A 25,476-nucleotide genomic window follows, 5' to 3' on the forward strand; every position below is an offset into this window, starting at 1 on the left:
CCGTGTATTTCCCCCGTTTTACTGACCCGGTGATTTTATCTATTTTAAATGTGTCCAGCTCTGTAAAAGCACACAGTAGAGGTAAACTCTAAACTGTGCTGCCCTCTGCTGATCAAATGGATTGATACCTCAAAATTAAACGTGTAGGGATGACAGCCTCTCTGTGCTAACTATGGTGAAGTCCATATATTGTATTTAATTCTTAAATTCACTTTAGTTGACTCATTGTCTTTTTTTTTTTTTTTTACGGCGGATTCAGGACATGACACGCTTTTTTCTAAAGTTCTCCTCTAAACACATTTTCTTATATGTAAAAAAAAAAAAAAAAACAATTATCCGCTGTGGTTAATAGTGAGTATTTATTAATAAAAATTAAGTGTTTATTAAAAAAAAAAACAAAAAAAAACCAAACAAACAAACTCTGAAATTGGACCGGAAGCACATCTGCACTTCCGTGTTTGTAGATTTTAAATTAGGCCACGCCCACCGCTCTGTTTGCGGTAATTTTTACAGGTGCGTCGTGACTTCATTAGCAACACTTCAAGACACAAAGTAAGTCCTTCTTTTATACCTAGAAATGAATGTTTTAGATGGTTGTGATTTGTGTCGTTTGCTGAGTATGCGCTTTTACTCTTTTATTGGAAATCTTTTGTTTGCACCGCAATGGCCACTTTTTTGTAGCTTGAGATTTGTTTGGTTGGGACTGGGATTTAAAGTCTCCATAAGTTCTACATCTTCTCTTTTCAAAACACCTACACACACACACACACACACACACACACACACACACACACAAAGCTACTAAAAATTGTTTGTCCCATGACCGGATTTCTTAATGAGGCCACGTGAGGGCAGCAAAGACCTACAAACCTGAGTCAGTGTTGAAGACAAGCTAGAAGTGATCCCCCTTGACCAGACACGTCTGGTGTCTTTGATATAAAAAATGAATCATCATAATAATGATAAATAATTAGTTGTAGTTGATTGATAGTACTCCGTGTTATTCCTTCATGTTGCTTAGTTATACTGCAGCTGCAGAGCTACAGGAGGATGTCGATCGGACGTGTTCTGTCTGAGATACTCACACTGAACAAAATCTGCTTAAGTGTGTGCGCTGCTTCTCATCAGGAATACACAAGCCGCGTAATGTGTCATGTGCCTGGCCTGCGAGGGGTCAGGGGTCAAAGGCTGTCCTTCAGAGTTCCCCTCATAACGTTCACATTGTCTGAAGGGCTCAAAGAGAGCAGCCCAAAGTCCAGCATGCTTCCATTACCGCCGCTCTTATTTGATTAAATGTACTTTAACTCATTCCAAACCCACACTGTGCATAATCTCATCACAGATGATAAGCGTGTAATAAAAAGCATATTTGACTTGAAAGGATACCTTATGCGAATGCGTATAATTATGGATATCAAAATATAATAATTTGTTTAATTGTGGGGCCTTGCCAAGAGGTATGTAATTGCTTGAAAGAAATACGGCAGAAATTGGATTGCAGAGCTTGAAATCTGACCTGGGCCTGGGTTTGGCCTGTACATAAAGGCGGGACGAGGATCAGGCCTAAGGCTAACTTCCTGCATGTAACCAATAGACAGAGAGACTCGTTTCACAAACTTTATCATTTAAATGGAAATTCAGCAATCGAACACTGAAAGACAGCCAAATAACCGACTGACTCATCCCTTAATCTAATTATATGATCTGTCCTTCCAATAGTTTGTGTCCCACTGGGGCCGATGCTGTTTTGAAATGCTCTGAAGAAGGAGGAATTTTGGAATAGCTTTAGGTCAGTGTTTGGAATTTGTTTCCGAATGAGGTTATATTTCTCTTACTGATAGCTGGCCGATGTATCACCGCTTTGCTGTGATTATGTGGCTCACATGTCCCCAGCGGTCAGGCAGAGTCTGACCAGAGGTTGTACTGATTTTATTATGCAGGCTACAGTATCAGGAGAACAGGTGCTGGCCCTTTAAGGTCCCAGTGGGAATTTGGTTTCATCTTTGATTAATTGGCATGTTAACAGGAGAAGAGTTATCCTAATAGCTTCTTGTTGCCAACCCTGCGGAAGTTTTTAAGGGGTGTGGGGAAGCGAAGGGCAGAGAGGAAAAAGGGGGGGGGGGGTTAAAAATAGACTCCATCAGTGCAGGATGGGAAAAGACCTGCCATTTAAATCCCGACAAAGCAATTTGCAGCTCATAATCAAGAGAGCGGAAACGTTTTATCGCATTTCCCTTTACTGTATAAGCGGCCCAGTTCGACAGAAATTAGCATCAGACAAATGCTGGTTAAAAAGCTGCTGTGGTGTTGGTTCAAACGGGCCCCCTGGCACATAACCACGTTGCTTAAAGGTGATGTATCGTCATGAAAAACCTGTCTGTTTGCTTTGGACAGTTTCTAATAAATGCGATTAGTTCAAGAACGTGAATCAGAACAAACAAACAGAATACGTGAATGTTTTCTGATTTCATGTAAGTTTATTTCTGACCCACTTCATAAATGTCCCACCCCGCTCCACTCCTTTGGACATTTACTGATGTCCTGTATGTGACATTTCAGCGGCCCTGTGCTGGAAGATCTTTATCTGTCAATAGAAAACAGCCCATCTCTCCCTTGAATAGATGACACTTCGGTGTATTTATATCCAGATTATTTCTGGACATTGGTGAACCTCTGACGACCAGGAGGTCCAGCTAACAAACGCACTACTCCTATTCCTATTTATAAACCGTGGCAGTGTATCAACACACTCTATTGTAATTATTATGACTTATTAAAGAATTATTGCATGTAATCTATTGTCTCGCGGGGTTGTCATTAAGATAGAAATCAGCAGCCACTGAAAACATCACGTAGATCACCGTGACAAGTTGCTTACTTTGGAGATTCACCAGAGGACACGTTCAGAAAATAAACAACTCTATATTGAGTAACTCCACAGATATGAAGCGAACAGAACTGAAGTTTTAGTGCTTCTGTTCCTACAAAAGAGAGAGAGAGAGAGAGAGAGAGAAAAAAAAACTCATGCTGATTTAAACAATTGCCGGATTTTCTGCGAATCAAATCTTTGCATATTTTCCTGTTTGGACCAGATGTATACCAAACAGTGGTGACCCCCACTCTCCTTTTCAATGGCTGTGGGGTGATGTGTGCCGCTTCTTGGTGGAAACTGCTGCTCTTCACTCTCAAACATCGGCGAGAATGCCAAGAATTCAATTGTGTGCCTGCATTGGGAAACCTGCAACCTGCGTGTGACACGACCGGCGGGGTCGCATCGCCGGTGCCCCGCCGAGCGTGCAGGCTGCCGGAGCCGGACCGAGTCCAGGTACGCTGCTCCGGGTGTATGCGTGATGGTGCAGTGAGGGTCAAACGCGTTGCTTCTGCAGTTAGCTGACCTCATTCGTCTTGTTGATTATAATCTGTCATCCCCAAGAGCGCAACAAAGGATACAATCGCGCTTATTCAGTTCGCGCTGCGAGAGGAAAAATACGCACGAAAACAAAAACCCGCACTTTGCGCCAAACCTTTTCGCCTCGAGCAGAAAGAATTGAGGACTAATAGAGGCAGCCATTCATCACCTACAGCTACGTGGCCATGCGCCTGATCCAGCACCATCCATCACTGCGTGGAAGTGTGTCTGATGAGAACGACTTATTGTTGTCAAACAAACGCTCACAAAAAACGGTGAAGGTGTAACTCTTAGGAGCGTCGTGATCCATGATGGAGACCCACCCGGATTTCCAACGTGGTAAAAATTAATTTAAAGCATATTCATAATGGTGAAAAATGTGGCTAGCACCAGCTCGACTTGGATCAGCTGACTTTCTGCTCAGGCCTGTGCTGGAGCCGTGACATCCTGTATGCAGGCCCATTGTTCCCGGCCGAACTGTCAGATGCACACCTGCCTCCGCGCACAGACATCCAGTCCAGCAGCTAAAAGGTGGATCTGAGCTGTGGGCGAAGGAGGGCAGGCTCACTTTAAAAACACAAAAGAAGAAACCAGGTGATGCAAATAAACTGCAGAACATAGAATATAAACAGCTACTGTTTCCATCTATGAAGTTATAATTCATAAATCCAACGTGTTTTTCTTTTATTTTTATTTTTTATTTGTTTTTTTTTAATTACAGAAATGTTTTAGCTCGACTCCTAACTTTAATTCAACCACTTGAAGCCCATCAGCTGCAGCTCTGGCTGTAGTTTATGTAAAGGTTAGTTACACTCGCCGAAACATTTCTAGTACAACACTTGTGTATTTATTATTTTTCTGAGTGTGTTTAGAATACACTTGCCTTTCAAACGCGGCCTTATCTCCTTATTGTTTACAAAACATTAATGTGAGGAAGCGGAGGATGTACACAGCTACATTTCAGGCTCGGGAGGACGGCCGGGTGTCAGTGTCGCTCCGGCCGAGCCCGCACTGCTGCCGACCCGTCCCGGTCCCGGTCCCGGTGCTGCTTCCCTTCATATGTTTCCATCAGCAGCTCAGTTTGCTGCAAAGCTGCTGCAAAGCTGCTGCACATGAAGCCAGACTTCCCGTTTTAGCGGCGTGTTTTTTGGCCGAGCGACGGACTGAAAATGGACTCTTATTTATCGGTTTAAACAAATATCCTTTTAAACACCAGTGGGTTAAGAAAAAAAAAAATCAAAGACATGCAAGTGTCTGACCATAAAAACACAGAGTGCCATATAAAAACTCGACCCTGAATAATGAGAGTTCATGTTTTGTTAAAAAAAAAAAAAAAAAGATTACGAATATCTATTTCTGCAGAGATACTGGACTGTGCAACTTTTTTTTTTTATTTGAGTTTGCATTAAATGCAACCAACAGAAACCATCATTCTTTCAATATGTAGGTCAGTATTTGAAAGTGCATAACTAATTTAGATAAGTCATTTTGCATCTTAAATAATCTGCGTGTTTCCATGTGAAAAGGAGCTTTTGTTTTGTGTTGCGTGTTTTTCCGCTCGTCGCGTTCACGTTGCTCAGTTCACTCAAATTAAAGTTGAGCTGTTTAAAAGCTGTGGAAACATGAAAAATCTTTAAATCGACTCCTTTACAGACCGACCACTCACAGGTCCAGAATCCTTCCAAACAGTATGTGTTTTCTGTCTAAATGGCCCTTTCCCACAGTCCTGCCCTGTGAGTGTATTATCTATATTATCTTAATCATTAATGTGCCACTATCGTTCCAACATGTTGTGGTTGTATTTTGTTGAGGGATGATTTTTTTTTTCCTAAGCAACAGTTGACAGATGTAAGTACAAGGTGTTTTTGTTTCTGGGTGATGAGCCTGTGTTTGACAGCACATAGGGCGGATCAAGGTGAATGTGTGGATTCACCTCCAGGCGTTTTTTTTTTTTTTTTTTTAAGGACTTCACCTTCAACCCTGACTGTGAAGGCTGATCACACAGTCTGCTTCCCAAAGGATCGAGGTGATATTCTGTAATTGATCTGCTTCTGACATAATAATAATAATAATAATTTAATGTGCGCGGCAGCTGTGATGTGTCAAAACAGCGCGTGTTTTATTTTTATTTATTTTTATTTTTCATGTTATTTTTGTGGAGATCCAGTCAGAACCAGATGAGCAGGAAAACATCGATCCGCTGTGTTGATGTGATGGTGAGATCAGCCCGCATTACAGCGCCTCACTCGTCAACAACAGCCTCCGTGGCCCCCGGAGGCCCCCCAGGGGCCAGGGGACGCTCCTTTGGGGCTCCCATGGAAGAGTAATTTAACAGCTTGGCTAAAACACAACTAAGAAGGAGGAGCCGTGTGTTTTGTTTTGTTTTATGTCAGCATACATCTATACTCTCTCAGGAGAGTGTGGCCTAAAATGAGTTCATCTCCAAAGATGATGTCACATTTTAGAAATGATTTTTATGGACGCAGACTGCACTTAACTTTCTATTGCCCCCCCCCCCCCCCCCCTTTTTTTTTTTTTTAAATCTCACGCCATCCTGTATTTGGTCTCATTTCTTCAGTAAATCTGTTATTTCATGTAAAAATTAGCTGCAGTAACATTTTCGTGTTTACTGTTGGCAAAGCTCACAATTAACATTTACAGGCAACAGAGCGAAACACAAAAACGGTACGGTTTCATAAGACAAGACAAATTATAGAGCTAACGTTGTAATTATGATTAGTGGTTTGTATTATTATTGATACCTTTGCTAATTCTGCTATTATTCACTATACTTGTTGATTCTAGAGACAATAATAATAATAAAAAAAAACGCCAAATCCACATGCGAGCCAAGATATATTCAACACAAATTATATTAAATTGAACTTGGAAAATGTGACATTTGATCAAATATTTGTTTTTGTTTTGCATAGTTTATATTTTTCTACTTTGAAATGAGCCGTTAAAAAACGCATCTCTAATTTAATCCACTGTATCCTCCTCATGCATTCACGTATCACTTGTGAATGGTATTCATTTAAATTAATATTAAATATAACTCATTTTTTGTTAACTTGCATTTAAATTTATAATATTTATCCTCTGGTGACTATGGGAACAAAAATAATAATGAAGCATAATGTTTGTTGTAATTAAGTTGTAACAGTCAAAGATATAACAAAACAAATTAACTGTAACAGACATCAGTCTGTGTAACACAAAATATTAATGTCACCATGTATTATTATTATTATTATTATTATTATTATTATTATTGTTGGTAGTAGTAGTAGTAGTAGTAGTAGTAGTAAGCTAGCCTTTTTCTACTATTACTATGAAGGTACTTGAGAAGCTCTCAAAAATAGGAAACGTTTTACTTGAATATTAATTTAAATGGTGAGGAGTAGTGAGAAACGAAGTAAATATACTTAAAGAGACTCTGTGTCTGAATATCAGTTATCCTGTTTTAAGTCGACAGTTGAATAAGTGCAAAAAGAAACGTCACCTAAGCTGCCCAAAGTTTCAGGATTATTATGACCGAGCAGTAAAAACGACGGAGAGCTGTTTTCTGTCTGTCAACAGTGGTTATCACAGCCTAAAGCATTTAAACAGATTAGTTCATGACCACTGTGTTACTTTAAGAAATACAAGTTTATTAAGAAATTCACAAATCTAGAAAAGAGGGAAAAGTGCTAATTAAAATGAAACATGGCCCCAACATGAAGGAGACAATAAAGCTAATCACGTTTATAAAAAAATAATAATTAGAAAGATTAACAAAACCTGGCACTGGCTGGCGTCATATTTGGAAATCATATCATACATACAAATGGGATCAAGAGATGTGGAAAACCCTGAATTGTATTTGCGGTAGTTTGGCGGACTTTCACCTTTTAAAAGCTGAACAAGGTTCACAACCATGCGGGTGTCGCTCTGTGCTCGTTTCTCCGAAAGGCCCGACAGCTCTGATTCAAACACACATTAATTGGGGCATCTTATGTCCACGTTTCATTTGGAGGAAACAAAACAAAACAAAAAGAAGAAGTCAGGATTTGGCCGTGCGTAAAGCTGAGAGAAATCATTACGCATACCGGTAACACACAGCTGAGGCCGCGTCAGCAAGTCTGTTCCCCGTCAAAGGTTTTTGTTTTTACTCTCTCTCATGGACGTGATTGTGGCTTCAAGTTTGTGGCCGTCAGTCCGAGTGTAAAAGAGCCACAGGAAAATGGCTCCCAGAGTTTGAGCTACCTGATGTGTCCTGATGACTTCTTTACCTCCCGTTTCCATTTGGTGAAACTCTCGTCACCACCAAACTGGCGCGTATCTCCCGATGTCAGCTTTTGGACCCACGCTGCTCATCGCAATGGTCTCTTTTAAAAAATAAAAAAATACTCTTGGTTCTGTTTTGAAATCACAGGAATTAACTCTCTGTCTCTCTATGGAGTCCCCCCCCCCCCTCCTCCTTTTTTTTCTGTGTGTGTGTTACTGTTGCTGTTGGTTTGGTTTTGTTTTTTCTTTTTCTTTTAAACACACACCACTTTGTAAACTCTTTAAATATCAATCCTCGTGTGTAACGCCGAGTGTTTGGTCTCATGTTCCCAGTAAGAGCAGTGCATCATGGAGAGCTCCGCCGGCTGACGGGAGCAGGCGAACTGGAGGCCCGCTCCGTTGCTGGAGGAGACCGGGGGCGGCGCCGCGGTGGCCGGGCTCAGCTGCTGGGCATGGTGCGGGTGCGCGGGGTGGTGATGGTGACTCATGCCGTTGTAAGAGTTCACCATGCTGGGCAGCGCCATGCTCTGCACCCTGGAGTAGGGGTTATAGGACGACGGGGGGGACAGCCCCTTCACGTTCACCGGACTCACGTTGCCGCTGGCCATCTGACAGGACGTGTAGGACATCGGGGCGGGCGGCTGGCCTAGCGACCAGGAGTTGTTCATGAAGCTGGACTGCAGGTACTTCGGCGGGGACAGGTAGCCGTAGCCGTCCCCTCCGAACAACGACTTCCCCGGCTGGAAGTGAGTCGGTGGAGGTCTGAACGGCCGCTTCATCCTGCGGCGCCTCCTGTAGTTCCCCTTCTCGAACATGTCCTCGCAGGCCGGGTCGAGGGTCCAGTAATTCCCCTTCCTCTCCCCGCCGCCCTCCCGGGGAACCTTGATGAAGCACTCGTTGAGGCTCAGGTTGTGCCTGATGCTGTTCTGCCAGCCTTTCTTGTTTTTCTCGTAGAAGGGAAATTTGCTGATGATATACTGATAAATACCAGACAGAGTCAGGCGCTTCTCCGAGCTCTCCCGGATGGCCATGGCAATGAGAGCCACATAGGAGTAGGGTGGTTTCTGGGACGGATCCGGCTTCTCCGAGACCTTGTCCTGGACCGGCTCCTCTTTGGGACGCTCTTTCTCCTTGTTCGCGTTGGTGTCGTGAATCATTAAGGCCATTGCGTCATCCTCCGAGTTTTGGTAAGTGGCCATCATTGCTCACACCAAAACAAAACGAGTCCGGTCCAGATGGAAACAAACAAAACTTTAAATGGCTCGTGAAACCTCGGCCAGCGGGATGATTTGCTGCAGAGCCTCGAGATTCAAAGTCGTCCTCCAAAAGTGCGCACAGAGAAATCTTTATTTTGCGGCTCAGCGGGTGACATGCAGCAGACCCTCCTCTCTCTTCAGCAGGGATTTTTCTAAACTGCTTTCTGATGCAGGCGCAACCCAAGTTGTGGTTTGTGAGTCGGTATAAGCCCATCCCATTCCGCTCCCCCCCCCCCCCCCCCCCACATTCACTGACAAGCTGCATCTGCTCCAACTCGCTCCGTGAGTCGACGTAGAGCTTCGTGATTTGCGCGCACTGGAGTTCCGCCTCCGGTGGTTACTGTGTATTAAAAAAAAAACAAAAAAACAAAACAACCAGTTTCCCTTAACCTGTTGAAATTCGTGTGTATCATACCCGGGTCAAAATAGCACACAATTAAACTTGCATTCAAACTGAGAAAACAATGGTTATGAATGCAGTTTACATCCTTTCATTTACAGCCGAAGGGATATTACACATTTTTTTAATTCTGCTTTTGGATAAAAAAAAAAAAGGAACCCAGTCAGTTAAATGTGTCCAGATTTCATCCACTGTCCATTAAATTGAAGAACTGTATATTAATATTAACAGTAGTTGGCACAGAGTTTTGTGAATTTTGGATCTTTGTGGGTCCATTTTGAACTGGACAAATAGTTTCAACAAAATGTGTGCCAACGGGCTCCAGTCAAACTAATAATAATAATAATAATAATAATCATAATATGTCTAACTAAAGTGTGCCAGATGGAGACGTTCACGTTCAGTCCAAAGACACTCATTGGCACGTTTGCAGTCGGCTGCATGTCCGCAGCTCTGCAGAAAGTCTGCGGAGAGATAGCGCGGCTTAATTAGCTCCCATCCAGAGAGGTATTCATTTCTCCGGCCACCCATGCGGGTCCCCTCGGCTTTCTCCGGGAGTGTATTTCCGTGCAGGTGGAACAGCATTGGCATGTGTGTCATCACCCTGCAGCCAGTCTGCAGCCTGGCCTCAGCAGCAGCAGCAGCAGCAGCGGCGGCGGCGGCGGCGGCAGCTGAAGCGCGCAGAGAGCCAACCGTCTCTCAACGTGCAATTACCGCAAAGCTCACGGTTTCAAGCGTTACGACGAGAATGTTTTTTTTTTTTCTTGTTTCAATGTCTGTTTCACATGTTTGAGACGGAGAGCGTCGCCACATAATCTCATCAACGCCATTATGCCGCTGCTTTGTCAGTATTTGGCTCGGCTGAAACGTGACACGATTCAGTATTTTTAATTAATCAGAAGATTAAAGCTATCGACCTTTGTGTTTGGAATAATTCTTATATTTTACATTTCTAAAGTTGTTTGTGTCATAAATGGAAAAAATGTACAAATATAAAATAAAAAAATATAAACATTCATTGCATGGTTTGGTAGGATGACTATCAGGCTGTCCTGTAAAAACGTGCAACATAAATAAATCTTTTTGTTTTAATCTTCGTTTTAATTAAATTATTATTATTACATAAAACACACAAGTTGACAGAAATATGGTTGAGTGGTTTGTAAGTTTGCTCAGCTTTACTCTATCTCATCAGTTGTTTAGTCTTCTGCTATTGTTTCAGAGAAAGTCTGTGGTCTTCTCGTCTTCCCTCAAACAAAATAAATAAATAAAAATAAAAATAGACGTAGTAGCTGCAGTGGAATCACCCGACGAAGGTCTGAGCGAAGACCAGAAATAACAGTTTGTTTAAAATTAGTCACATCGTGAGTATTTTAACATTTAGCCTGGAGTCATTCATAAAGTCTTACGTAAACAACTATCAAAATGTAAACGAAGAGGGTTGTTGGGGTCTAAATATCCTCTGTACTGTACACAAAATCATTTAAAAACATTATTCCCTTATAATGAAATTCAACTATTTCTTATTTTGCAGCCCCCCCCAAACCAAAGAAACCCCTTTAAACCCCCCCGGAAGACCCCGTGCATCATCTAGCTTAGCTAAGTTGAGCATTTAATTGGCTAAAGAGAATAATATGAATGTATACTTCATATATTCTGATATTATAATTTACATCCTATCTGTAAACAGGTATGTTCTCCCCTCAGACTGACCTGCAGGCCGCCGCTCTCTCCGCTCAGGTGAAGTGTCTCCACCTTTCTCTTCCTCCGTCACCTGTAACTTTCCCGCCTTGCCGCAGTCACGCGCGTCACGTCACAACAAAGCTGTAAACTCGCATGTCGACAATCCGTAAACAAAACAAGGAGCCTGAAACTTGAACTGCCTGCAGGCTTCGGACAGGCGCCCAGGAATGCTCATCTGATAGCCTGTTTTCGTTTGCAACGACTCTGAGAGGCGATAAGCAAACAAATAAACTAACAATAAACAGGCTGCAAACTGATGCAAAACCTTCAAATTAATTAGACTTTTTGAGTTTTATTTTTTTTTATTATTGTTTTTATTGTAAGTTGTTGCTCTGAGCTGCACAAAATTCTCTTAATTTAACAAAAAAATAGAAATTTCCTTTTTTTTTTTTTTCATAAACGGTTTTGACTTAATTATACGAAATTTGCCATTTTGTGTACCTGTCAAAAAAGAAACAGTCATTTATTCCTGCACAAAGTGCGCATTATGTCAGGGAAGAGTCTGTGTTTGCCTCTTACATAAATATACATCCTCCAAAAGCCTTTCTCAGGTTATCGCTTCATCCATTTCAGACATCCTATAAAAAGACACTGAGACTCAAAGCTAATAAAAACGTGGCATCTGAAAATGAACTTTGCAGCCTGAGTTCGGGTATGACAGGTTTTATACGGTGTGTTTGGATGATGCAGTTCCTCCTAAAGAGCCAAGTGGTGAGGAAGAAAAAAAAAAAATGACACAATTATATCCACAGTTGACAATTTAATGTGTCGGTGTTTGTGCTGTGAACGGCTTCCTGTACAGCAGACCTTTAACCGTAAAGGCTGTCGATAAAAACGAGCCACAGCTTCGCAGCTTTCTGCCTCACATCCTGCTGTATCTCTGATTTGACTCGGCTCCATTAGTGTGCGTGTGTGAGGCCTACAATGGACCGAGCAGCCGTCATTGTATCAGGCCCTAATGTAATTTGAAAGACTGGAATTCCTGTCCTCGTGCACTTCCTGCCCTCGCGGGTCCGGGACTAGGATGTTTATGAAAGCGCGTGCGGGTGGAATGCGGCGGGACGGATCCACCGGGTCAGTCCGGGACCGGAGAGCACCCGTCCGGGCTGCAGACGCTCCAGTCAGCCCCCCCCCCGGGGGAAAACTATAACAACGTTTAAGATGTATATATAAAATCATTTAAACGGTTCATATTTAGACTGTAATTTTCATTTTGACAGTTAAAAAATCTGTAGAAATAATATTAATGATTATAATAATAATAACAGGAGTATTATTTGTTTTGCAGTTGCGGTGCTCATGGTGCAGCATCATTATTCTATTGTAATAGTTTCATTCAATTATAATACTAACTAGAATAAAGTATAATTATTATTGAAAATCACATTTTCTTCCCCAGAAAAAAAAACCCTCTGTGTTAAAATAGTACACTAAACTTTATATTGCTCTAGATGACCATGGGATTATCATGTGGATTATGTGTTAGAAAGAGAGCACAGTACATCATTATAGGGGATTATAAAGTGGAGCCACTTACTTTGAAAGAAAATAAACAAACAAACAAAAAAAAAAAAAATAATATAGTTGACAAAATTGGCATATGACTGGTTTAGATCAAAGCCAGATTTATACAGCCTCCCAAAGTTTCTTTATATATGTGCAAAATGTCAATTGGAACCATAAAATAAATATATAAAATGCACATTATAGCTAAAAAAAAAAAAAAAAATCAGCTCTATCTTGAGTGGCATCAGAGTGTCGACCTTTCTGCCCACGTGCAGGCGTCTTTTTACTGGTTGTCCCAGTTTGATCTCGACGGGTCGATCTCAGGTTCATTTGCATCTGGCTTGCCTGCATGATTAAACATCAACAAGACGTTGCCTCTGCTCAATGGAATCCTTATGAGGCTCAGGGAGGAGATGGGCGATGGGGGATGGAAGGAGAGGGGCAGTTAGATGAAGAGGAGGAGGAGGAGGAGGAAGAAGGATGTACCCTCAGCCCACATGCAGCTCATCCAACATGGCTCTCAGAAAGAAGAGAGACATAGAGCAAATAAACACTGACCGACGGAGCACCCCCCCTCCCATCTTCTTTACATCCCCACCCGCATAGATTAAGGCTTGGGGAGGGATGAGAACAAGGGGGGGGGGGGGGGCATGGGGGTATACAGAGGCATAAACACATATACACACATGGTCTCACTTTTCCAGTGTTGTGTTTACATGCACGTGCTCCCATAAGAATAAAATGTCTGTATTGTAAATATATTAAGGGCTGTGAGGGACCCTTCCTTACGTTGTAAATCCCTCAAACAGTCACATCATTGTGTGTGTGTGTGTGTGTGTGTGAGTGTGTGAACGCACACCATCCACAGATCTACCCCACATCTCCCCAACCTTCACCCTTCATTAGCTGCACTGTGGAGGGTGATGTTTTTTTTGTTTTTTTTCTGGTGGCCCAGCGTGTTTTCATTTCTTATCGGCTGCAGGAAGCCTATGGGAAGCTCTACGGCCTCCTACAGTAAGTCCTGCTGCATCAATGCAATCCATCAAAAAGCAAAGACAACGCTTGCAGTTTTTTCATGATTATGTTAACACAATAAACAACACAAAACTTTTATTTTGTACGTCCTTTTGCTGGCATGCAGAATGGAATATTCCAGTTCAAATCTCAGATGTAAATCAGTTTATACCTGATTGAATGCTTCTTTATTTTTTTATTTTTTTTTGCTGCTTCTATATCTGAGTATTACCAACAGTGGTTTTTCTAGTAGGAAAACTTCAAGGAGTATGGCAAGTAATAGAAGAGATGAAGGTGGGAGAGCAGAGTGAAAAAGGCAAAGTGAAGAGCGAGGTGAAAGTGGAGGGAAACGCAGAGGAGAGCCACATTGTGTTCTTGCTAACCTTTACCAAGAGGTGAAGTGCTGCAGTCTCCTGCCAACAAGATTCTCTTTGAGGTTTTCTTGAACCACTGCCAGGGATTAAATGATTCACAGGAGCACAGATACGTGTGCGCTGTAAACTGAGGAAGAACTTTTTGGGTCAGCTTGTAGGATAACTTTTATGTATTTGTGCGTATGGTAAAGGGAGACGGGGCGTATCAAAGCAAAAACTGGTCATCATCAAAGCTGTAGGTGTCTGTGACCAAAAAAAAAACAAACAAAAAAAAACAAAAAAAAACAAGACAAACTCGCTCTATGCCAAAGTGTGAACTTCCTAAAAACTCATCGGCTGAACCTTTTCACCCCCCCCCCCCCCCCCCCCCCCCCCATATACGACTCACCGAGTCAGTGCCACAGTCAGACTCGCACTCCGAATTCACCCAACCTCAGGCCCGTTTCCATATCTTCATCCCAACCCGGGGATTAGATTTCAGGCCGAATCAAAACAAGTCACTTCGTTAGAGGTAATTACACAGGTAGCCTACCTCACAGGGCAAACAAACATGGCTGCCATCTGACACGCTGAAGACAGATCAAAGTGTAGGTCTGACAAGGAATGGGGAGGAGAACATTCAAACATTGGCTCCTCAGCCGCTCGCGTACTCTCATCTTGTCCTCCATGTGCGCGGCCAGCTGTGTGTTTGGTGGAGTGTGTGCACACATCGCCCAGTGACTTCTTCACACACTTCCCTTTTTTTTTTTTTTCTTTTTTTTTTTAATAGGCCGGGGGATTGTATAGTTGAAAGATGGAGATGAATCAGAGGTGAACAGAGTGACCCTTTACAGTTGAGCTGCCTGTGAGAACAGTGTGTGTTAATGGTGCAGAACAGCAAAGATGTGCTGCACAAACTGTGCTAAGGGAGGTGCTCTGCTTTGGTGGTCTGCGTGCAGAATGATATCGGACATGGTGGGCGTGTTACCTGTCAGTGTGGCTCTCCTCAACGACGAGTGCGTTAAAATGGCCATTTTTTAAACCTCCTCACGCTTACTTTGAGTTTCACGTCTTGTACTTTCCATTTTGAAAAATCCATTTACGCTGCACTTGATGGGGAAAAAATATTTTTTATGTTTTAATATAACTGAGCCAAAATGCACACCTTCACAAGAAGAAGAAAAAGATTAAATAAAAATAAAAATACTGTAAACGTGTGTGTTGCTCTTTCTGTTTCTCACACTGTGCAGCCTCCCTTTGAACCGGGCCGTCGTTAAGGCAACCAGGCAAGGTTATTCCTCCCTTCTCCAACATGCCACCCTACCCGCGCACAATGGAGCAGAGTGTATGTGGGCTGCAGTGAATAAGGTAAGAGATGTTATCTAATCACCACATGGAAAGAAGCGAAACGGGAAGCCAGGCAGTCTGAACACCAGCTGGCCTTTCTACCTGTTTTCTGTCTCTCTCTCACACACACCAGCGTTATACATTGTTCTTGGACTGCTCCTTTCGCTCTGCAATGATTGTTAATTAAGCTTAAGTGTAGCTCAGGGGCCATGTTGTGCTGCTTCCCTGATGACAGTCGTATTGATTGGTGGAACAGGGGCTGCTGTAGGAGACGGATTCAAGCTGCAGCACGTATACATTTGGGCAGAAAAAGTGGCATGAGATGGAGTGCAGTAGTGCAGACATAATGAATCAATGCAACACATATTTTATGGTCTACGAATTGAGTATATTGACAAAGTGTATGGTTTCCACTCAAATATCTGGTGTTAGAAAAACAAAACGTCAAAATCAGGCCCTGTCAGATTCTCAGTTTTGGATTTGGCCATTTTCTCCTAACATGAGAGATTGCCGTCCCTGTGAGCTGATGTTTGGGGCCACCACTGCTGACTTCAAACAGAACCAGCGAGTGCAGTTTGAAGATGAGATCTCGAAAACCACACGCGACCACTAAAACACGCTGAGCTCGGCCAGCAGAGGATGGTTCTCTGTAGGCGCTGCTCGCACACAGCACACCACACAAACCTCCCCAATCCCAGCTCTCCTGACCTCAATAACAAACAGGAAAACCAGGCAACGGCGCACACACGCACGACGAGACAAAATCACTGACACACACCGCACGTACAGCGGACATGGTAACCTTGACGATGGTTAGAAAGCAGGCTGAGCGAGCCGGGGATGAGAAGACAGATTTGGGATACTGTTTCTAACTGTAACACAACAGAATCCATCTGGCTCCTCTTGCACTAATCATCATTACCTAATTACTGCTGGAAAATGTGGGTTAAAAAAAAAAAAAAAAAAAACCCACTCCATGTCCCCCAAAAAGGGTGAAATGCGAGTAAAAGGCAACACAAATGCCTCACGGTTTAGTAAACCATCATAATTATCGCCCTTAGAGATGTATCACTCACTCATCTTGTACACTCTGCTGTGCAGAGGTTTTGATAAAATTTATACTACCACTTGAAATATTCTACAAGGACAATAATCAAGTAGCTTTTTCTTTGTTGCTTCCTTGATTTTAGATAAACAGAATTTTAAAGGAGTCAAATCAAATTGTTTATACAATAATATTATCCATGTGTAACTGATATGAGTGCGTCTTAGCAATGCAACAGTCCTGCATTGGTGTGAAATGCTCCATAGTAAATAAACTTAAGTGCTATTGTTAATTATAGTGTGGATGTTTTTTTGTTATTTCTAAACATATCACTTCTACTGTGGTGAAGAATTATAATTAGTTTGTAGGCAACAGGTGGCTGTCAGAGCTCAAGGTGGCATCCATCACTGTTTGAGTCAGAGTCGCAGAGGATAAGAGGAGTATTGGAAGGGAGAGCATATCCCAGAGAGGGCAGAGCAGAGCGAGGTCAGAAAAAAAAAGGGGGGGGGGGATAAAAGCAGGGAGGGAGAGAGCTAAAGAGAGAGAGAGCGCTTCCTTTGGTGCGTTTTCCCCCGAGGGCAGAGAGGAGGAGAAGGGGCTGCTCCCCTGACAGATCTGAAGATGTCCTGTTTTGCTTTTCCCTCTGCTCTCCCTCTTCCTGCAGGAAGCAACATCACGCTGGGCACCAAAGCCTTGGCGAGCTGCGGCCATTCAGATCTGATACCGATGTGTGCTTCCACGGATGCAATGGAACAATAACGGACAGGCATGCAGATGTGCAAAAAGTCAAATGTAATTGGCACTGAGTGTTTCATTTTACAACATGCCACTTAAAGAAACGCTTTCCAGGATGAAATGCAGGGAGAATTAGCAGCCGCCTCTGAAACACGGAGCAGGTTGTGTTGTTGTTTGTTTTTTTTTTTCAAAATGGCAAGATAATGGAAGAGATTGGGGGGGATTTCCACTTTTCTTTAAATAAGACCAAATTTATTCTAAATACATAATATGAGTCTCCTATAAAAAAATGTAAAATAAAACATGTCAAGATAAAGTGTTTAGTGTTCAGTGATTCATGAAAACAAGTATAATTGAAGGGCTGAGAGAAGCTGAGGATTCAGAATTAGTGTAAGAAACAAATGAAGCTGAAGTGTTGATAAAGGCCCAATGCAGAAAACTGAAATTCATTTTAAAATTGTAAAAATACACAAAGTAGTGGAAGAGTGAAATGGATGCTGAAATGGAAACAATGAAAGGATTTTTTTAAGTAGCCATAAATTGAGCATGGAGTGTGTAGTTTGAAGCTTGAAAATGAAAACAATAGTGGTGAAGTGGTGCGGGGGGCCTCGGTGGCTCACCTGGTACCAGGAAGGCTTTGTTCTAAGGGCAGTGGCCTGGGTTCAAATCTGACCTATGGCCCCCAGCGCCCCCCCTCCCTGTCTTTCCTGTCTCTCTTCCACTGTGGCTGTCCAAATAAATGCAAAAAAAAAAAAAACAGTAAAAAAAACAAAAACCTCAAACCCGAAAACTGGAATGCAAATATCAGCGCACACATAAACACTAAAAGCAGCTTGAATGAAAATCTAAAATCCAAGTTCTCATCCTTCACTCGACTCGATGTTACATTAATTCATAAAATTTAGCTGCGATGTAAATACGCACTGAGGCCTGCACTGACTGTTGCTCTCATATCCATCCACACATTTGTGGTTCACACTGACATCATCAGCAACACACACCCAGTTCAGACTCTGTAGAGTCTCCGAGGACCCACTTCTGCTCTTTGAGGCTCCATCCAGAGCCAAGCCCTCTCACTCCGACTCTCTCTCCTTCATACGCCACATTTCTCATCTCAGCTCTCCTCTGACTATTCATTCACACTGGCTGTGTGTGTGTGTGTGTTTTTTCCTCTCATTCTTAGTGTGAGACTTTATCTCTGAATCAGATAAGGCTCCGGTACTGGTCTTAAACCTTCAGCAGATCTGTCCAAACACATGAGCTCATGTCAGAGGGGCTGCTGCTGCCTGTTAACTCCATGAGCTAATATAGAGTCCATGTGTTTGTTGGTCATGCTGTGTGGAGGTGTGGCGGTCCTGGTTCCTTTCTTCATCCCTGACTTCAGTTTCCTATCACCTCTCCACTTCGACTTATTTTACTTCCTTTACTCTCGCTCGCTTTCCCTGATGTTTCTCGAACAGCTTGAACTTGATCATGTTAACACTATCAGACGTAGAGATCTCAAACACACAACGTCGTCAAGACAACAAAGCTGAAGCCACACAGGCAGAGTTAGGCTGGACCTGCATGATGGTGTGGTGTGTGTGTTTGTGTGTGTCTGTGTCTGGTTAGGGTTGTGTGAGGAAAAAGGTGCAAATGTGTTACACAGTCTGGTACGAAGAGAACAATAGATGGGTACAGGATTTCTGTGTGTTTGTGTGTGTGCACACGTGTATTTCATCACCCTGTGTGGCTGTTTGGTGGCTGGCTTACGTGTGTGTGTGTGTGTGTGTGTGTGTGTGTGTGTGTGCATGTTACATCCCTCTGGTGGTTGGGGAGGGAGGGGTGTGGGGGTCCGTCAGGAGGAGACTAAGGTTACCCCCCGATAGAGGCAGCGCGGGGTCATCCCGCGGCGGGACACTTCTCAGGGGCGACCCCATCGCCCCTCGTGGCCCCCCTAGCAGACGGGACTTCTGAGGAGAGAAGAGGAAGGACCAGAGGAGAGACCCCCGGAGAACAGGACCCCCGGTCTGCCCCAGACCCCGGACCCCAGCCCCGGCAGGGCCCGACCCAGGCCCAATGTGTTCCCAATCAGGAGAAACACAAACAATATTTTTATTAAAGAGAGGAGACCGCTGAGGCCGTCCACACACATTCTCTCTCTCTCTCTCACACACACACACACACACAGAGGACGACAAAAACGCACATTTCTCTGAATAAAAATGGGAGCAAAACGTCTTTTATCAAGACAAAGATTAAACAGCTGTAAATCAGCTCTGGCAAATAGCTGTCAAATCACCATTATCACCATCACCCATGACCCCGGATCTGCCTTCCCTTTCCCTCTCCGCCGGGTCTCTCCTCCATTCTTCTTGCTCTCTATCCGGGAAAACAAACGGAGGGATTAAGGATTTGTGGAGGAGTAATGGGAGCCAGGTGGAGGAGTGTGACTGTGGGGGTCTCCTGCCAGATTAAGGGGGGAGCTGCAAGCCCCAATCCCTCACACTCCTTCCTACAGGCGGCTAATGTTTCTTTTGAAGGAATAATCCTGTTTGGCCATCTAATAGCACTTTGCAATTATGAGCCTTTGCAGGGCATGTATGGTATTACCAGGGTTGGCTACCAGCGGGGGGGTGAAGGCAGTCGGACTGCAGGTAGGGACGTTTTAGAGGAACACAGTGAACTAATCTGCTCCTCGAAGCGTTCGAAGACCTTTTACTGTAAATATCTGAGAGGCCTGATAGAACCAGCCTTCTTGTCCTCTGCTGTATTTAGCCACTCTGCTCAGAGAGTCTTTGCCGTCACCAAAGCTCTGTTACGTTTTTGTTCTACTGTGAGATAAGATATCTTTCTGTCCCGTTCACCTCTATGTGCAAAATTCACAATGTGGCCTCGTGCAAGTCTTCTGGAGCCCCCAATGGCAGAGAAAATATAGGTTTGGCACAAGTGCCAACAGAAATTGCATCACAATTTAAAAAAAAAATCCACAAAAACTTATTCAGCACTGCACATAGACTGAAAACCACCCATGTCTATTGGGGTTTTGAGGTTTTCACAAAAACCTCAGCTGTTTGTTTATAGGCCAAAAAAAAAAATCAACAACAAGAAGCTCATTATCACAATCATACTTAAGACAGTCCGAATGTTTTGATGCCGCCTCAGTACACTTGCTGGTGTAGTAACTTTACACACTAAATACAAACATGTACCACATTGCCAAAAAAATTTCACCACAAGAAAAAAAAGTTATTTGTATGACTTCCTGCAGCTTCCTGGAGTTCCGCGTCTCTGCCATCTTTGCTTTATTGTCAATTTTGTGCAGCTTTGAGCAGCTTCTCCAAATCAAGTGGTTTTTCTTTTTTTTTTTTTTTTTTTTTTTAACTCTTTCCATTACAAATTTCCATTTTTTTTGCCTTTAAACTGTAAAAACTGGAGTTTGATTTGGGACGATCCTCCTAATTATGTCACACATTTGGCCAACAGACGTTGCCCCCTTGTGGATCACTTCAGAGTTTTTACTGAATGATCCCAGCCTGATAGGTTTCTTGTTTTGTTGGTTTTATGTGTTATTTCAAACAGGTCCAGCCTGTTCAGAGAAGACTGCAATAACACAGAGAGCTTAAGAAGCGGCAGGGAGACATTATCTGATCATTTTTATTGCACACAAGGACGTAGGTCTTGAGTCAAAATGATTAAATAATCACCAGACTTTCGGCTGCGGGTACATGACCAAAGAAAAGACCTAACCCTAAACCCCAATAACACACACACACACACACACACACACACACACACACACACACACACACACACACACACACACAGGCACGTTTATGCATCTGTTGCCACTTCAGACCCCCTTTTTGTTAAATCTCAAGTAAGCCGGATGGAAAGGAAGAATTAACCCCTATGCAGAGGGGGGTGAATTAGAAGTCACACTTTTCGCACCTCTACTTTGCTCAGACACTCATACACACACACACACACACACACACACACACACACACACACACACACACACACACACACAGTAAAATGCAGGCATTCTCCATGTGAGCTCAAGCGTCTTAACCAGCAGACGATGAAGAGTGTGTGTGTGTGTGTGTTTGTAGGGACTCATGTCACACCACCTTATCGGCTTCTGTCTCTTCATCGTTGGTGCGTTCATTTCACAAGCTTGTAGAAAGTCGGGGGGGGGGGGGCGTCCTGCTATCTGTCTATCAAGTCTGAGGATAATTTGCTCTGTACATTTTCATCTACTCTTCTGTGATTCACCATCAGTCTAGACAAATAAACAAAAGATGAGATGGATTTAGAGACATAAAATCTGTCCGGTGTGGGAGAGTTTCCTTCTGATCAGCTGAGACGAGGAGGAAAAAAACCTAATTGCCGTTACAAGTCCAACAAGTCTGAGCTAAACTTAGCTGTGGCCCACATCAGCTTCTCTCTGTGTGCTAAAGTTGAAAAGTTCATTGTCACTTCAGCCGACGATGTGGAGCTCAGATCAGAGCTGCGTTAAATTTGTAAAACCAAAAAAAAAAAAAAGAAGTTTGTGAGTGATTGAGATGAAACGCACCTCCTTTAAATTTCTTCTTTTCTTCCCCGCTCTCTGCACACCATCGCCAAAGTTCCCGGTTTATTCAGTGTGTAAGGTGTCGAAGGCGAACGTTGGCGCGTAATACATCAAAGGCCAGCCCGTGCACACGAAGGAACACGCCTGCAAAGGAGAAACAAAAAAACCCAAACAAACACGGCCCTTTGTTCTGAGAGCTGAAGTCCGTTTCAGCCATGATTAGAGAAAAGAGCGAGGGAAGAGGAGGTAGTGCCAATGACGTGATAGACGGCCATATTTGTTTAATGTGATTCTTTGAGTGGGATCTGTGACGGTGAAAGAACCGGAAGGTGTCAGTCAGCGGAGCGCCGGCTGCCAGGAAATTTCACTGTGGCGGGGTTACGGCGGTGGCACGACACAGTTAATCACTAATTCCTGATTAGCTCTTCTGTGCGTAGAGAAAGATGCTGGAGCAAACAGGCCTAAAAAAAATAATGACATTTATTTATATTTCAGTTTCCTATTATTCACTGATTACTCTGCTTACTATTATATTATCTACAAATATTATTTTGGTTGATTTAAACTCAGATGTGTTCATGTTCATCGAACTTTACATTTTGGATGATAGTCTTTGTTTGAAATGATCAAAAAGCAGAGGCGAATAACAAAACTTTTAAATGGGACAGCACAACAAATCCATCTCAGGGAAAGATGAAATAGGTGGAATTATTCTCCAAAATAATGGCGTCGCCACCAAAAGATGACAAACACGGAAATGTGGGAATGCTTAAATTTTAAATTTTGTTGAAGAACAACAAAACCTGACACTAAAACCCTGAAATTAAGTTTCATAAAAACAATAAGAGATGCAAACAAATAAACCAGAGTCTGCAGTTCAGCAGGCAGTCACACTAAAACCAACCAAGAACAGCTATTTGATGTCCAGAAAAAAAAAGAAAATGCAGATTCCAGCGCTGTTTTGATTTTTAAAAGTGAGTTCAGTACTTTAACTTTGTGCATTTGCTTGCAGCGACGATCAGCATGTAATGCAAGCGTGATAATTTGTGATTCTTTGTTTTGTATTTCAAATATAGTTAAATAATTTACTATTGAACCAAAACTGGCTTTTACTATTTTATATTTGATGTTGTATATCAGGACGTATATCAGGACGTGCCGACAGCAGATTACTGTATGATTTATTCTTCACCTACTTTATCCAGCCATACATTTAATCTTTTAAATAAACAAAACAAATCCCCAACGTCTGACTTCTCACGTCTTTGATCTCTAAACGGCCACAGCCGTACGTTTCCTATACCGCTTTGCCATTACCTCCTTTGTCTCATATCTGCAGTCGGATATCAAGAACAGGCCTCATCCTATATTCCTGTTGGAGCATGTTGATCTGAAAAGAGAGTTGTATCTCTCTCTGGTCAGGGAGATTATATTCGACTGCTGTAAATCAGACACAGGTGGATGAACTTCCTCCTTCCTACGTCTGCCTCCCAGCTAACCTCTCCTTTACCCTTCCTTTCTTTTACTCTTTGTCAGTCTCCTTTTTTTTTTCTTCCTCTTGAAGCTCCATTGTCCAGTTCAAGATATCGTGGAGAAAAAAAAAAAAGAAAGGGAAAGAAAAAGGTTAGACCATGTGAAACTCTCCATGCGTGGATAAAAGGTGACATGCTGTAAATACACATGCACAGGTTTTTTTTTTTTTTTCCCCGCCCTTCCAAATATATTTGCTTTGCAAAGCTCATGCTAAATGCAACAATTCAACCAATTCGAGTTTAAATTCTTCTATGACATCGACACAAATACTCCCATCGGCGCTGAGACTTTTATCGAAGAATTTCTGTGGAGGGAAGATGCCGCCGCGGAGTCATTACTCTGCTTTTTGGGTTTACAAAAGCCTCAGTGACACGGAACGTCTAGCTCAAGTCCTATTCATCCGACGTAGGAAACCTTCAGAGGAAAAAAATGCGTCCCACTCTGAAACCTTTTGTGAAACACGCACATCTGTCCACCTCTTCAGCTCCCTCAGGCCACTTGGGTTCATTAAAGATGTGCAATGTTGCAGACATTTGTAACTTGCGTTTTCGGGGGAGCAGCACCTGAAGGGTCGAGGGCTGCCGCTATCCGATTGCAGGAATTAGCTGCTTGACACAACTCGACTTCAAACCAGACAATGAAAGAAGAAAACGCTTTCACTCTGATAGATGAATAGCTGCATTCATGAGCATTCATTTTATTTTTTGCCCCTACATGCTACCAGACATTGCGGCTAATGCTAGCAAATGAATTTTCTATATTTTTTCCCACCATTGTGAGCTTTAAAACCAACAGTGATCCATAATCATGTTAATACATTAACACAAAATGGCTTTCATGACTCTTTTCATTATTATACTACTTCTGTCACTTTGAATGTTTTCTTGCCATTACATTCATAATCTTTTGTCTTAAAGTGTGTTTACTAATCTCTACACTTTGTCCAGACGATCCCCCGCTCTCCCATTTTTGTTTTAGCAAAAAAAAAAAAAAAATCTATATTTAAAGGCACAAATATTTTCCTGAGATGTTGTGTAGTGAGTTCCTCTGCGAAGGCCATCTCTTGCCCTTTAGGCGCGACTGAGTCTGTCTCAGAGATCAGGTCAAAGAAGAACCGACTGTTCTTAAAGAGTCCGCTGCTCCTCTCTGTCCCGTAAATTCAACTTATTGGGTGATTATTTTTAACATTAAAAGACGCAGTAATTATTTTAGTATATTTTTGTTGCTGGAAATTTAATTGCCAGTTTGATTTTTGTGCAATGAATTAAAATCTTTGTGTCTTTTTTTTTTTTTTTTCTTGTAAAGGATACAAAGGACATTGAACTAATACCAACTGTTCATGCTGTATAACAGTTATAATTGTTTCTGTAACTCTAACCCTGCGTATCAGTCCTAGACTCCAATATCTGACACCAGACTCTACTTATCACGCATTTTATTAAACACACATGTCTGATGTATTGGTCTAAGCTTGACTTAGTGAGCAATCGAGCTTATAGTCTTTTGTTTTTTTTTTTTTTTTTTTTCAAATAGACCTAAATGGCGAAGGAATTATTGTCAGGGCAATCTGTGCTTTTTCAAACCCATCGTAGGCACAATATGCAGCTGCATATTGTGACAGATGTAACACCAATATTATGACAGCGCTATCACGGGCTGTTTAAAAGACATTTCAGACGTAATAGGATAGAGAAAATTTGCAATTCCAATCAGTTTGCATTGTGTCGGCATTCATGTGTGGACGAGTGGAGGTGAGTTTGTCGGATGAGTGTATTCCCTTCTGACACACTGCTGGGACGGCGTTGTTTATAGTGTTATGAAAACAACGCACAAAAGCACAGATCCAGACTCTCAGTCCTCCAATTTGAGCTGTCCTTCACTTCAGCAGTCGGGTCACCAAGGAGCACAATCCAGAGGGCACCTCCACAATGAGATGAAGGGCAGAAGAACTTCAGCAGAGAAGGACACAACTAGATAGTGATACTGAAAAACAATAAATACTAATAAAAACAAAAAAGATATGCAGCAAAATAAAACAATGAAAGCAGAAAGGGACACTACAGAGTGGGAGCATGTTTAAAAACAAGCGGATGCATAATCTACATTTAATATTTTCACTTATTCAGCGTTTAACATACAGTTCACGCTGCTGTACTGAAACAAAAGGTCATTTTAGTGTTATTATACAAGCTGACAGGTTTGGTATCAAAGCATGTAGGCCAGATTTACCTGCTTGGGTCAGAAATAACACTTCAGTGAACACATATTCCCTCAAACCCATTTAGAGCCATTGCGCTGATGGCAGACTTGC

At 42.5% G+C, this 25,476-nt stretch overlaps 1 protein-coding gene and 1 long non-coding RNA gene across 2 annotated transcripts; one reads left to right on the forward strand and one right to left on the reverse strand.

The window, feature by feature from the left end:
- The first annotated feature begins 486 nt into the window (after window positions 1-486).
- On the forward strand, window positions 487-17,214 carry LOC115052867 (uncharacterized). The gene is made up of 3 exons (XR_003841402.1): window positions 487-552; window positions 15,201-15,318; window positions 17,007-17,214. It is a non-coding gene; the product is annotated as an uncharacterized LOC115052867 (long non-coding RNA).
- Window positions 7,873-9,102, reverse strand: foxl2a (forkhead box L2a). Its single transcript, XM_029517287.1, has one exon. It carries the CDS (start codon window positions 8,878-8,880, stop codon window positions 7,960-7,962), a length of 921 nt encoding a protein of 306 aa, XP_029373147.1. The 5' UTR covers window positions 8,881-9,102; the 3' UTR covers window positions 7,873-7,959.
- Window positions 17,215-25,476: the final 8,262 nt, after the last annotated feature.

Source organism: Echeneis naucrates, chromosome 13 (genome assembly GCF_900963305.1).
Source record: "Echeneis naucrates chromosome 13, fEcheNa1.1, whole genome shotgun sequence".
In the NCBI taxonomy this organism is placed as follows: Eukaryota; Metazoa; Chordata; class Actinopteri; order Carangiformes; family Echeneidae; genus Echeneis; species Echeneis naucrates.

Excerpts from the sequence above, each read along its gene's own strand:
- foxl2a (XM_029517287.1), bottom strand. The coding sequence starts at position 8,880 with ATGATGGCCACTTACCAAAACTCGGAGGATGACGCAATGGCCTTAATG.